A 15,741-nucleotide genomic window follows, 5' to 3' on the forward strand; every position below is an offset into this window, starting at 1 on the left:
AACCTGGGGCCATATACTTGTACTTGACCTATTCTATGTAAAGTTGAGACCTAAAGATTTCCTCAAATGTCACTAAAACTATATATATTTCAGCTGGCTGTGGGTATATCCTCTGTGACAAAAAAGGGAAAGGGCCCAAATCCCAAAAATCTAAGGGATCCCTTTCTCTCTTGTATCTGTGGCTAATGAATAGAGAAAGGCATTGAAGGCCTTGAGAACCTCTCTCTTTGGGACTTCTCCAGCACTGACTTTGACACCAAGAATTTGCATGTCTCAATTAATCTGGTGTTTGCTAATGCTTTTTCTAATTTTTGTTCCTTATAAATGTGACTATATATTTAAATCAGATATATATAAAAGCCAAACTATGTGAAAAGTACACATACATAACCTGTATATGTATTTTTCAAACTCATTAAACTGACTTTATGATTCAAGGTTTGACAATCACTGATCTCACCATAGGTTTTTTCACCAGTAAAAGTCAGATACTGTGGAAGATTGAATAGAATGTGAAGAGTTTATATTTGTACTGCACTTAGAACTATGGTAAGTCATGGTAAATGCCAAGTGTTAGGTGTGTGGTTTTATTTTTATTATCACCATAACTTTTGTGGTTGCTGTGTGCTCTGCTTGGACCCTCTGCAAAATAATTTAGAATAGTAATTCCTATTGCCTATAAGGTAGAAAAATAGTTCTCCATCCTTAATTTACAGTGATTATTTCAATAGGTATATAAGTTTTGAGATATTTATTTCTCAATAACTGTGTTACTTTACCCTGATCCATTCATTTTCCCTTCTCTGGTTTCCCCAAGTGATCAATCAGAAATGTTTCAACATGCATGACCCATGGACGTGAATGAAGAGGGAGATTGTTGGGGGGAAAGGGAGGTACCAGGTAGATGGTGGCAAATGGGGAAAAATGGGACAACTGTGTAGTATAAAATTAAAAAGAAAGAAAGAAAATGTTTCATGGAATAGTCAGTCATCTTTCTCAAAGATCTGTCTTGGAGCCATGTAATGGAGGTAAGTATTGATGTGGCCAAAAAGTCTGTATGGTGTTTTTCATAAAATAAAGACATGTTTTTCATTTTCACCAATAATTTTACTGATTTGGTTCTTTTGAGTATGTTGGCTGTCTCCTGTTATTGCTTCTAGTGAATAGAGGCCAGGGGTGCTGCTAAACATCTTCCAATGCATAAGGCAACCCCAGAGCAAATAATTATTTGGCCAAAATGTCGATAGTACCAAGAAACTCACAAACCACTTTTGACACATTTGATCAGCACCTTCTCCATGCACCACACAAACATTTTTTGTGTGTTTCAGTTCTGTTTTTACCTTTCTTGAAATAATATAGCATAATATGACAACTGTTGCCTATCTTCTTCCATCTTCAATATTAAAATGGCTCCACAAGCCCTGGCTGGTGTAGCTCAGTGGATTGAGCATGGGTCTGCAAACCAAAAGATAGCAGTTCGATTCCCAGACAGGGCACATGCCTGGGCTGCAGGCCAGGTCCCAGCAAGGGACACATGAGCAACCATACATTGATATTTCTCTCCTTCCCTTCACCTCTAAAGATAAATAAAATCTTTAAAAAAAATAAAAAAATTAAAATGGCTCCACAAAAATTCACAAATTTTGATAAGTTTTTATAAAGTTCATGCTGATATGACAGCTCTCACAACACAACCTAACAAAATTGTTTTGAATGAAGTTAAAGACAACTAAGCACTACTAGAGCCTTCTTATAGGAAAAAACAAAAGGACATTTTGGCCAACCCAATACACCTATCAAAAACTATAGTCTCTGACCTTTTCTTCATCATTTGTGCTTACTCATTAATTTGTCCACACGATGATATTCATACCTGTATCTCATATGTGCAAATATGTACAGTCATCATATATGAGAACCACACAAATATACTCATAAAAGAAGATACACATGCATGTCTAAGTATGCATTTACCTACAGATAAGTAGATACAGAAAGAAATAAATCCTTTACCCATGTTGGTAGGTGGAGTAATACTGGAATAATCTCATTTGTCTGGAAATAGATGTGGTGATAAATGATTCTCAGTAATGTGCTGAGCCATCAGGATATGCTGGCCATTTATCATCTTGAACACATGCAGGCAGTGGGATTATTATTGCAATAAACTGCAACTCCATGGTTTGTCCTCTGTGGATCTAACCCTCAGTTTCTATCCTACTTGAAAAACTCAAAATTTAAATCAAAATCACAAAGTCAGGGAACTTTTCTCTTGAAATAACTCCCTGAACCTGATCATTTTTAAAAGAGAAAAATGAACCTGGAAGATGAATCATTTGATGTCCTAGGAGTATCAAATGCAGACACTTGAAAGCTGAGAGTCTGTGAGAAGAAGTAGGGGAAGAGCAGGAAGGTAAGCCTTCTTAGAGTAGAGTTGGCTTATACCCTGATCAAGGAATGAGACATGGTACCCACCACCTTCCTTGTTCCTAGTTCAGTTTCCTGCTCATCAGGTTCCACCTTCCAGGCCCCTTGTTTTGAGTAAGAAACCCTCTGCCTTCTAGGACCCCAGCAGGGGTGTGGGTAGACAGGCAGGGTGGCAACTCCCTCCACTATTAATAATGAGTATCCTTGAAAGGAACGTAATCTTGTGAAGGATTCTAGTTCTACACAATTGCCTTTTTTTAAAAGTCCAGGTTGTTGCCTAGATCTGCCACTCTTAGATCAGATCTTGGCAGCAGAGGGCACACTGGCATGTTTCTAATTGGCTGGCAGTAGGGATGTGGGCACTGGTTGGCTCTGGGCTTGTTTGTGAAGGTGTGCGCTAGAGTCAGGTAGAAATGGATAAAATAGTGCTCTCTCCAGAGCCCCAGATCCACCCTAGATAATAAATGTTTTTCAATTTTTGACAGCCTCTGAGAAATAAGACCTCCCTGGTTTTGGAAATGTATACATACCCCCTCAGCCCTGCCAGATCTGAATTCCTAAAAGACACTGAGGATCTGGTGTCCTGTCTGTTACCTATCTTCCAGAGAAATATATACTGAAGTAACTAGTTATAGTACCTTAAGCAGAGGGTAGGTGGGATGTTTGCCTAGTGTTCATGTAGGGACTAGTCTCTTTCACCCTTTCACTGATTAACTCCACTTTGTTCACCCTAATAAACAATTTGCTGGACACTCAACTGATTTTAAGCATTATACCTTCTGAATGGTGGGTCATTGTACTGTGTGAGCATTTATTTTCCCTCTAACACATAGATTGTTTCTTTTCATGCATTGGCTTTTGATCAGCGTGGGCTTTTTGGCATAGCCCAGATTTACAGGTAGCAGGAGGTTCTGGTACTCTCAGATGAAACATGTGGGGTTACTGTTTGAGAGGAAAAAATGGATACAGTAGGGAGCTGTTTTGAAGAAGAAACATGTTTCACTTTGCCTGAGCAGTTCTTACATCTTATTCCAGTGGGAAGGTGTGAGGACGGATGAGTGAGACCATCATTTCTGATGAAAGCAGGACTATAATTGCTGACCTCTCCCTCTAGCTGTAGTTGATTTCTAATTGAAATCTTTTTCCCCCTGCAACTTTCCTATTAGCACAGGAAGGTTGTTATATTTTGTGCTTACATATTTTTAAAGCACTCAAATTATTTTCTCTGTTGTTTATTGCATCCACAAACATCAAGCATCTCTTAAACTATGGGAGGCAAAAGCTGTGAGCACTGTAATTTAAAAGAAATGCAGGAAGCCCTTAGTGGGCAAATTGGTTTTCAAAGGTGCCCCAGAAGGGGTGAAGGAGGCCTTGCAGTTGTCCCACAGATTGCAGAGCAAGGTAGCTTCTATATAGGACATTGGGGAAATTCCTAACATACCTGGTCATCAGACAGTTCCCAAAGCTTTCTACCTCCTTTTCTATACTTTAGAAGGTCACCCCACAGGAAATTTGCTAGATTGATTGATGCTGACAGGGACTTACTTGTGGTAGAAATGAAAGTAATAAACCTCAAATTGGGATCTGTTCTGAGTGCCACACTCTAAGAGGATCACTGACAAATTAGAGTATGTGGGAGATGGAGGGAGCTAGAACTACATTAGAGGCAAGAGGAATGAAGTCAGGGTAGGTGTAGAGAAGACTCAAAGAAGATGTGACAGTTGCCTGCAAACATTTGCAGACCATCAGATGGAAGAGAGATGGGCCTTATTCTATGTATAGGTCCAGATGACAGTTAGGATCAATGGTAGGATGAAAAGGTACAATTGTTTTCTAACAAGTAGAGTTACCTGACCATGGAATTGTCTCTTTTCTTGGGTGACAGTCTATGTCAGTAGAAGTCACAGAAGCTGAGAATTGTATGGCACAGTCTGATGGTGTTAGGTATGAATGAAGCAAAGTTTTACTATGTTATTACAGAGCCTGGGTTAGTCATTGGTTCACTGACTAGGGAACTGCATTTACAATGTTTTAGGCTCAAATTTATTTTACTGAAAGCAATGGTTCTAGGGAGAGTGCTTGGCTGGTAAAATCTGGGAGCTGGTGTTGGAAGGAAAGGATCCAAGAAAAGGAACACCCAAGGAATGGCATAATAATTGATGCATGTAATAGGAACTCAATAAATATTAGTCAAATTGATACATAAAGAAGTTGGATGGCAAAATGCTTGAAACTTGGGTTCTGCAATCAGCCACCCTGAGTCTGAATCTTGGTGCTACTCTTAAAAGCTCTGCACCTTTGGGGCAAGCCAGTTGACCTCTCAAAGCCTCAAATTCCTCTCCTACTGAATGGAGATAATAACAGTACCCACCTCATTTGGGTGGCTTTAGGGATTCAAAAATGGAAGTTCCTATCAAACCAACCCTATTTTTACCCCATTCTCCACAGAAATTCCAGTAAGGAAGTAGCAGCTTCTCAGACACTTTCACTGAGAATTAGATGTAAATTGGGAAAAGACACATGAAGAGAAAACTCCCCAGATCCCCACATCACCATCCCACAACCCCCAGCACATACCGGAACATCTTCTTCATTGGTTTTATCACTCCAGGACCATCCAGGCGTATCCAAACATTTTGCAGAGTTTCGCTTAAAGGATTGGTGAACTCAACAGTCACAACCATGTCAGAACCAACCATTTTAGCGCCACGGACCTGAGAAATGAGTTGGGGGAGAACACAGCTCATTAGCAGCACATTAACCTCTCTCTGTTCTCCTGTGTCCTTAACCACCTTCACTTCTGCTTCGGTCTTACAGTAGGATTATTTTTTTTGACAGTGGAACCAGTGTGATGAGGATAGCTTACTGCTTTAACTGGGAGATACCTATTGAGAAAATGATGGAAAATTACTAATTAGAATCACACTCTTTTCCTCATTATAAAACCAGCCTAATTAGAGTTCAGGTTAATAGCCTGGCTACCAGCTGCTCTGTGTCAGCAGGAGGTGGAAATGCATTTGGTGCAGCAACAGATTTCTGTGGTGAGGGCAGCAGGGCCAACTCTGCTTCTGGATGGGGCTCAAGTTTCATGTCAGAACTTGGGGGATTCCTGAGTTCCAGAGAAAAAATGCCCCAGGGAGCCTGAGCCTTTTCACTATTAGAGACAATGTAGAGAAGTATGTTCAAAGAGGGAGTCCTCACTGTTGAACTTGAAGAAGAGGAAGCTGGACACTAAAAAAGTCAGAAGAGACTTTGTTTGCAGCTACAACATCTGAGTCCGGGAGGGTGTGAGGCTATTTGTGGATGAATTTATCCATAACAAATCTTGGAAGTATCAGGTGTTTGGCAGGAGATGACAGAGTTCAATGCCAGCTTCAACACTTCCTAGCAGTAAGGCCTTGTGACTTCCTCAACCTTTCTGAGACCATTTCCATGCCTCTGAAATAGACTGACATTTCCATGGTGTGATCTATGGGGAATGCTATTATTAGTAGTTGTTTTGATGCCGTGTTTCTCTGTGCCAGCACTGTGCCACACACTGGGAGCTATATGCATTTGCAACACAACACAACGTGCTGGAAAATGGCCTTTGCTTGTTTGCTTATTAGGAGCTGTGTATCCCAAATGGGTGGATCTCTATAAGTGCTAAGTAACTTGGGAACAATATAATAAAAGTTCTTCCTCATAAGAAAGGGATAGAATGAAATGATATGTAAAAAGCAGCTGGCACACTGTATAGCCCCTACTTTTTTTGAAGTGGCAGTGCTTGGAGTAGTTTGTTTTATTCGTCTTACATTCTAGCCTGCTTTCTGTTCCAATATCTAGCCGATGCCCAGTAAATATTTGTTAAATTAGGTTGCCTGCTTAAAAAAAGAATTTAATGACCATTTGATTTTTCTATATAATAACCCATTATTATACCTTCTTTCTTTCTTTTTTTTTGTAAAGCCGGAGACAACCTGTATTTTATTTTATTTAAAGTATACTTATTGATTATGCTATTACAGTTTTCCCAATTCCCCCCCCCCTTTATTCTGCATCTGCCCTGCATCCTCCAACCCTCTAGCATGCCCCCTTACCTTCATGTCCATGGGTTGTACATGAAAGTTCTTTAAATTCTCTGTTTCCTACACCATTTTTGACCTCCTCCCATCTATTTTATGCCTACCAATTCTGCTTCTTACTTCCTGTACCTTCCCCCTATTCTTCCCCTCCTCCTCCTCACTGAAAACCCTCCATGTGATCTCCATTTCTCTGATTCTGTTCCTGTTCTAGTTGTTTGCTTAATTTTTATTTTCATTGTTTTTCTTTTTTTAGTTCATTTGTTAATAGTTGTGAGTTTGTTGCCATTTTAGTGTTCATAGTTTTTGACCTTCAATTTCTTAGATAAGTTCCTTTAACATTTCATATAATAAGTGCTTGGTGATGATGAACTCCTTTAACTTGACCTTATCTGGGAAGTGCTTTATCTGCCCTTCCATTCTAAATGACAGCTTTACTGGATAGAGTCATCTTGGATGTAGGTCCTTGCCTTTAATGACATCGAATACTTCTTTCCAGCCTCTTCTTTCCTGTAAGATTTCTTTTGAGAAATCAGCTGATAGTCTAATGAGCACTCCTTTGTGGGTAACTCTCTCCTTTCCTCTTGCTGCTTTTAACATTCTCTCCTTATCTTTAATCCTGGGTAACTTAATGATGATGTGCCTTGGTGTGTTCCTCCTTGGGTTCAACTTCTTTGGGACTCTCTGGGCTTCATGGACTTCTTGGACTTCCTGGAAGTCTATTTCCTTCATTAGATTTGGGAAATTTTCCTTCATTATTTGTTCAAATAAGTTTTCAGTTTTTTGCTCTTGTTCTTCTTCTTCTGGCACCCCTATGATTTGAGTATTGGAACATTTAAATTTGTCCCAGAGTTTCCTCAGCCTCTCTTCATTTTTCTGAATTTTTTTTTCATTCTCTTCGGGTTGGATGTTTATTTTTTTCTTTTGTTCCAAATCGTTGATTTGAGTCCCCATTTTCTTACTGTCACTGTTGGTTCCCTGAATATTTTGCTTTATTTAACTTTGGGTAGCATTCACTTGTCCTTTCATTTTGTAACCAGGCTCGATCAGTTCTGTGAGCATTTTGATTACCAGGGCTCTGAACTCTTCATCAGATAGGTTGGCTATCTCCTCATTGTTTAGTTCTCTTTCTGGAGTTTTGTTCTGTTCTTTCATTTGGGCCCTGTTATTTTGTCTTGGTGCACCTGTTAAGTTTAAGGGGCAGGGCCTTGGGTATTCATCCAAGCAGGGCAACCCTCCTTGCTGTGCTGCACTCCTGTGGGGGAGGGGCCTGAGAGGGAACAATGCAGCTGGCCTGCTTGGCTCTAGCCCCACCTTCCATGAACTCTCATGTGAGACTGGGAATTTCTCCCACCATGGCAATCCCTGTTGTAGTCCAGAGTCAGCTCTGAGTCTCAGTTTCCTATTCAGCCAGCCCCGCCTGCAAGGTCTGCCACCTTGGTTCTCTCCNCCTCCTTGCTGTGCTGCACTCCTGTGGGGGAGAGGGAACAGGAGGGGAACAGAGTTCCCTCTCAGGGAACTCTGCCTGAGAGGGAACAATGCAGCTGGCCTGCTTGGCTCTAGCCCCACCTTCCATGAACTCTCATGTGAGACTGGGAATTTCTCCCACCATGGCAATCCCTGTTGTAGTCCAGAGTCAGCTCTGAGTCTCAGTTTCCTATTCAGCCAGCCCCGCCTGCAAGGTCTGCCACCTTGGTTCTCTCCATCTGCCCATCTTACTGGTCTGGTTGGTCTGGTCGACTGTTTCGTTAATTCCTTGGTTGTTGGAGTTCCATGTAGTTTGATTTTCTGGTACTTCTGGTTGTTTATTAATTTTAGATTGGTTGTTATCCTCCTTTTGGTTGTGTGAGGAAATGAAGGGTTTCTTCCTGTACCTCCATCCTGGCCAGAACTCTATACCTTATTTCTTCAAGCAGTGTGTGTAATACCAGAAATAGCATGTGGAAATGAAGCTTTCTTATGAAAGGGTGAGAACAGTGTCCAGAGAAGATGACTCTACAGTCAAGAATAGAACTTTATAGCTTTACTCTTTAAGATACAGTTTACAACTAAATCTCTATCTATAGGATCTTTCAACTCTGCAAGACAACTAAAAATTGCAGCCAATTCCCAAGTCCCATCTCTTGGGATGGGGTGGGTGGAGAATACATTCAGAGGAGTCATGGTGGAGCAGATGGTGATCACAATGCTGACTACAGCACATGTCACCAACACAGCCCAGACTGTGGGCCAAGCAGTGTGTTCAGCACATTAGCCCATGGTCCTCAGCCTAGCACACACAATAGAATTGCTTGGGGATCTTTAAAATTACAGAGGTCTAGGCTTACCCCTCAAAATTATATTAGAATCTTGGGTGGTACAGCCCAAGCACCTGTGTACTTCAAGCACCCCTGCTGATTTCTAAGGAATAACTTAGAAAACTACCCCCCACTCCAGCTGAAAACTGCTGAGCAGACTAAACATTTGGAAAAGAGACTGGATTTTTCCTTTTTCTCATATGTCCTGACGCTATCACAGATGTTGGAGGTATGGAAGTGCATTATGATAATACTTCACATGATACCCTAGGTTTAATTCTCAAGTGTGTCCAATATATTTTTCCTAAGTTGAAAAAAATTTTTCACAATGCTTTTTCATTTTATAAAATACAAACTGAAGATAATATTTATAAAAACTGTAAATTTGAGAAAGCAGGCATGCTTCAGGGACACTACTGGTAAAGGCATTTGCTCTGGTCACTTTAAGTTGGGGGTGGATATTTTGAAGCCATCTGCCTTCATCTGCAGCTTTGATAAGTCTGAGCACAAGTCTCTTAAAAATTATGACCCTTCTTCCACACAGACATACACAGTGACAAATAGGAGACATGCACAACTCATATGTAGTTTTAGGGGAGTCATTTAGACAGAGCCAGGTCATCTGTCCATAGCTCTCTGGGGCTCGTGTGCTCCAGGTTGAGAGTCACTTTCATACTGGTGGGCCAGCCCTACAGGAAGATTCTGGGGCTGTGGAAAGCTAACTGAACCTTTCCAGGTCACTGATGAAAGTGATGGGGGAAATTAGGTTATATGAAAGGTTGGTTTATGTATTTGGGCCTTCATAGATAGGTCTTAGATCTGAATATGATTAGAAAAGTAAGTCTCAGATAATTTCATATGCCATGCCTAATCAGTTTGCTTCCAGAGATTATCTCTGTAATTAGCTGCTGACAGGAGTATATAAATACTGCTTAGGCTTCCCTGATGCTAGAGCAGGGAGGAGGCTGGGAAGGAGTGGGAGAAGAAAAAAAGTGGTTGTAGAATGTTTCTTTTGTGATTGACAAAGACTCAGTGTCTGTTTCTGATGTTTGTCTCCTGTACCCAAATTTAAATGTTTTGCCTGACTACTGAGATGATAATCAGCCTTAAAACTCAAACCAAACCAAATACAAAAGCCTGCCCAACATTTAACATCACTATTTTCTGCTTAGGAATTTAAGTGGTGACACTTTCCTCCATTCTTTTGAGGAAAACAGAGCATACACATAGCATTTTCATATTGTGTGTTGATTTGAGTGATGTGCCATGTGATGGTATCTGTGAAATACTGTGAATGATGACTATTGTGGCTGAAAGTGTTGGTTCAAATCTAATTTTTTATGGAATCTGCACTGCTTTTCTTCAATGCTGTAAAAATAATTCTATATCAACACATATCAGAAATTATATTTTTTATTTTCTTGCTTTCATAAAACCTTAGGTAAAGGGAGCCTTTAGCAATCTAGAGATGGTTAGATTAAGAAGACACTTTTGTGTATATTCACCTTAGAGAAGAGAAGCTACCACTTAAGCCAGAGAAAAGGAAAAAGCCTACGTCATAATTGGTGACATTAAATTCTTTCCCATGTGTTTCATGGTCCTGATTCTCTAAAATTTTCTGTTAAATATATCTGTTTTGAGAAGTTGACAAAATATGCTTACCAAGTTAAACACCACTCACCAATACCGACATACTGAGTTGTCTTTTATGCTATTTCATGATATTGAGCAACTTCTGATTCTTTGGTGAGTTGTGCATGTCTCCTATTTGCCACTGTGTATGTCTGTGTGGAAGAAGGGTCAGATTTTTTAAGGGACTTCTGCTCAGACTTATCAAAGCTGCAGAGGAAGGCAGATGGCTTCAAAATATCACACCCCCCCCCCGCCCAAACTTAAAGTGATCAGAGCAAATGCTTTTACCAGTAGTGTCCCTGAAGCATGCCTGCTTTCTCAAATTTACATTTTTTTAAATTTAAATTTTATTCATTTATCTTTAGAGGGGAAGGGAAGGAGAGAAATATCAATGTATGGTTGCCTCCCGTGAGTCCCCTGCTGGGAACTGGCCTGCAACCCAGGCATGTGCCTTGACTGGGAATTGAACCACCATACTCTGGTTCACAGGCCCATACTCAATCCACTGAGCTACACCAGCCAGAGCAAATTTACACAGTCTTTATAAATATTATCTTTAGTTCATATTTTTACAAACAGGAAAGTTACTGACATACACAAACACAAACTTTTGGGAAGATTTTTTTTTTAGGAAATCACAAGATCTCTTCCATGGAGTATATGCTTTACAATATATATAGCTATATTCAAAATTGAAACTGAAATGAAGAAAAAAGTTAGAGAAAGAATGAATATAGTTAACAATATGATTCATATGATTTATGAATTCACCCCACAGCCCTTACTTCAGGTGCTTTCAATCATGTGTTACATGTATTGCTGGAAAATTAACTTCTTTCTCCTCCTCAGCCTGTGGTCACTGCAGGTAATAAGCAGCTACTTATTTGTAAACTGTGCTCATTAGCACTGGTACCACCACTGCTATTAGCTAACACATTTATCTTGGCATTTAAATGGTTTAAGATAGACTGGCAGCCCTGGCTGGTGTGGTTCAGTTGGTTGGTGTATTGTCCCATAAACCAAGTGGTCATGGGTTTGATCCCTGGTCAGGGCACACGCTTAGGTTGTGGGTTTGGTTCTGGGTCAGGGCACTTATGGGAAACAACCAATCCATGTTTCTCTCTCAAATCAGTGTTTTTCTCCCTCTTTCTCCCTGATGCTTCCCTCTGTAAAATCAATAAGCATGTCCTTGGGTGAGGATTTAAAAAACAGACAGCCAGGCAATGTTCTACATCTGCATTGTCTGATATGGTGGCCCCTAATTAAATTTAAATTAATTGAATTAGCATGGATGGAACTGGAAAGCATTATGCTGAGTGAAATAAGTCAGGCAGTGAAAGACAAATACCATATGATCTCACCTTTAACAAGAAGCTAAACAACAAAACAAACAAGCAAGCAAAATATAACCAAAGACACTGAAATAGAGAACAGGTTGACAGTGACCAGAGGGGAGAGGGGAGGGAATTTCAGGGGAAAAAGGGAAGGATTTACAGGAACTAGTATAAAGGACACATGAATAATAACTAAGGGGGTTGGAAATGGGAGGGAGGTGGGGAGCACTGGGGTGGGTGGGCTGGGATGGGAGTAAAACACAGAAAACTGTACTTGAACAACAATTAAATAAATTATAAAATATATAAAAATTAATTGAATTAAATTTTAAAAATTAAAAATTCAGTTCCTTATTTGCATTAGCCACATTTCAAGTGCTCAATAACTACTTATGGCTAGTGGCTATTGTATTGGACAACACAGATTTAAAATATTTCCATAATCATAGAAAGTTCCAGTGAATAGTGCTGTTAAGTGATTTATGTATATTAACTCTTAATCCTTACAACCATATGAGGTAGATACTATGAGTCTTCATTTTATAGATGAGGAAACTGGGGTACAGGGAAGATAAATCACTTGTTCAAGTTCATACAGTAAGTAGGGGAAGTGAGACTTAAATGCAGACAGTCTGGTGACAGAGTCATTGTTTAACCATCTCCCTAGACTGACTCTGATTAGTAATAATAATATTAATAACTTACATTTTTTTAGTGTTCAGTTAGTAATGCAGGCATTCTTGTTATCATTTCATTTGTATTATCTTGTTCAATTCTCCCTACAGCCCTACAGGCTTTGGAGTAGACATTACATTCTACTGTGTGATATGTGGTATGATCATTACATACCACATATCACATTCTACTGATGTGAAACTGAAACTTTGAAGGTAAACAAAGTACCCAAGTGACAGAGCTGGTAAGTTGGCAGAACCCTGATGTAAATCTAGGTCTTTCTGACTGCAAAACAGTCATAGTTAAATACCACATACATTGTAGTCTCTCACAGCACAGAGGCAAAAACAGTAATGTTTTCTTTGCTGGAAATAGCCTCATTATTTTCTGAAATCCACTGAGGAATCATTTGCTGTATTATCTTATATTGTCACTAAACTACCAGTTGATTATAACTTGACCCTGAACTAAATTTGAAACCATGTATACAACCAACTCTTTTTTTTTTTTACTTTATGGAGAGAGAATCAGATTCCTATGCCAGAGCAAAATGTGGCAAGATAGCCATGGGGCCTTGATATATTATATTACTTGATGATAATAGAATTTTCTATTTAGTGTAAAGATAGAGATATCATTTAAAAAATAACTAGTAACCCAAATATAGTGGGATTATATGATAAGGTAAATGGGACTCATTATTCTTGATGTCTTACTTTATGTGTGTCTTTTTTTAAGATTAAAAAAATGGCAAACAGGATATGCATAGAGCAAATTATGTTTTAGATACCCCAGTCACTAGAGATTTCTCATTTTCAGTCTCCAGCACAGGCTGTTCTGCAGCTGTACTGCTAAGGCAGAAGGAAGTGTGCCGCTCTGGTGGCTGGGCTCACTCACTTCCATGCTCTGTCTAGCACGTGCTCTCCTGGCTGTACACCCACTGTCTGGTCCTTTGTGACCACGAGCCATGAGTGGGTGAGGTCAGCAACCCGAGCATGTAAAGTCATGGCTGGTGGTGCCCTGCCTAGGACCCTCCCAGGATACATAGGCTATAACTGCCCAGAGCCTCTCATTATAGAACCTCAGGTAGACATGTTTGATTTTCTCCAGAGATGATGTAGGACCATACCATGGGGTACAAATGCAGTGGCTGAGACACAGACAGTGACCATATTTGGGGAAGGTGAGGGGAAGACTTGCTGGACTTCGGGTCTGAAGACCAGGGGCTGTGACAGTATGTCCTTGGGCCAAGTGGCTTGACCTCTCTGGTGTCAGTTTCATACATGGTTAGGGAGAGGATTCAATGCGAAAGGGTCTGGTGCAGCATCTGAAACATACCAGCTTCTACTGAATCTAAATGTTGCTGAGGTTTAAAGGAAGATATGTTGCTGAGGTGACCATGAGAGCCTCCTCATCCCTAAGTTCCCCCATGGAGAATGAGGTGAATTCGGTTTCTTAGGTACTGGGGAAGAGAACCGCAAAGGAGAGAAGCTGGGAGCCTTCACCAACACTTTCTAAAGAGAAGTGGAGAAGCCCAGCTCCCTGTGCCCCTGCTCCAGCCTCCCACTTGGGGCCATGGAGATGGGCAAGGTAGTAGTGTGTCTTGGTGCACACCAGGGAGAACACAGGGAGGTGGGAAAGGAGACAAGTACTTGGTTGAAGGTATGAGAGGGAAAATGGTTCAGAGTCAGGGCTTAATTAGAACACAGTATCTATTTCATTTTCTATCTTGATGGAAAGTTTCAGATATTTAGGTTCTCATAGAACAAAAGTATACTGTGGTTATGTCTCACAATTTACCCACTGGCTATCAAGCATTTGGGGGACACTTAATACATCTCAAGTGGATTCCCCAAGTTTAACCATTCCTGCAGAATAAGGGTGTATGAGTTGGGGTGTCATAGGAGCAGGGCCCTGACACCCACACAGCAACCGTGCCTGCCTTGTTCCCCTCTGGGTAAAATGAAGGCCATGGGGAGGATTCTACACTTAACCTCAGGGAGAGTTGTGTGCTCTATTAGAACATGACATTAGAGCAGCTGTTAAGAAAAACTGTGTAGTGTCTTGAGTTAGAAGAGATTGGGATATAGAGCCAGCACTGAATATGTCTGTGCAAGCTGGGAATGGGCTTCACTTTTCTGGGTGGTTGCAGCTCTTTGCATGGCTTGGTGAGGGGTGAGTAGTGACAGGGCTGGTTTTGGTGCCCTTGCAACTCCCACCCCCCAGGCTGAGTAGTTTGTACTAGGAAGTGTTGGTCTGGAAGGGAACCCATCCAGAGGTGGGTCCAGCACTCCTATGGAGGGTTGGTGGGGACCTTGCCCATGTGACCTGCGTTATCCTCACTGCTGCAGGACCAGAGCACCGAGGCCCAGCCAGTCAAAGCTGGTGGTACAGACATTCTGCTAGTGATTTCTATGAATTACCCACTTTTATAGGCCCTGTATACACTGTCCATGGGAGAGGAACCCGCCGGGCTGGGTGGTGGTGGTCAACCCGTGAGAAAACAGGGTGGCTGTGCTCTTGGAGCTGACCAAGGACTGAAGAGAAACATCAGTAATCCTTTAAAGAAAAAGTCAGCAACAGTGCTCTCAATGTTCAGTTTTTCTCTGATAATTTCTAAAAAGCATTTTCTATGACTTATGTACAGAAGGGGCACCAAATAACTATTTGTTGAGTGAATTAAATGAATGAACTAACAAGTGATAGACTAAACAAAGGAATGAATAAACACTAAAAATTTCTTTTAGTCAACAGAGCAAGTAAGTAAGGAGTAAATGTGTTAAAATGTGTGAAGTGTTAAAATCATGTCAATGCCACTTCCGGCCAACACTTACACTTGCAGGGACTGTGTTCACCCTAGGGGTGGGGAAGTCAGCAAGGCATGCTAAAACACATGTTAGAAAAAAACTTAGAAACAGTTAATTTCTCTTGTTTTAAAAGTTCAAAAGAATTTTTTAAAACGTGGAGGCACCTGTGTGTTCATGGTTGTAACTTTTAGTATTGTACACATATAAAATAGTTATATTTTCTCTTAGTAAAACTGCTCCTAGCTCATATGAGAAAATGAGCTACTGGTGTTTTGTGATGTTCTTCCTGCAAAGGCTGCAGGACTTGTTTCTCAGGTCTTGGCACCTGAGCTGCTTTAGAATGGCACTTGGAAGAGTTTATTTCCCAGATGCTAAATGGAGGTCATCTGAGGAACATGTAAAAGCCTCTGCTCTCCAGGCAGTCCCACATTTGCATGCAGACAAACCAGGAAGAACAACTAGGGAGCAAAATAGACCACACAACCCAGGGCTCCAGCTCAGGGAT

The 15,741-nt window shown here is 40.7% G+C and overlaps 1 protein-coding gene across 1 annotated transcript in view; it reads right to left on the minus strand.

Annotated features, from left to right (window-relative positions):
• The window catches only part of F13A1 (coagulation factor XIII A chain), a 190,223-nt gene that overhangs the window by 8,534 nt on the left and 165,948 nt on the right, over positions 1–15,741 (minus strand). The window contains exon 14 of the mRNA XM_037045364.1: positions 5,008–5,144. Within this exon, the coding sequence (XP_036901259.1) occupies positions 5,008–5,144 (137 nt within the window). The remainder of the gene's footprint in view (positions 1–5,007; positions 5,145–15,741) is intronic.

This window comes from Sturnira hondurensis, unplaced genomic scaffold, assembly GCF_014824575.4.
Source record: "Sturnira hondurensis isolate 20B ecotype Veracruz unplaced genomic scaffold, ASM1482457v3 Scaffold0004271, whole genome shotgun sequence".
NCBI lineage: Eukaryota > Metazoa > Chordata > Mammalia > Chiroptera > Phyllostomidae > Sturnira > Sturnira hondurensis.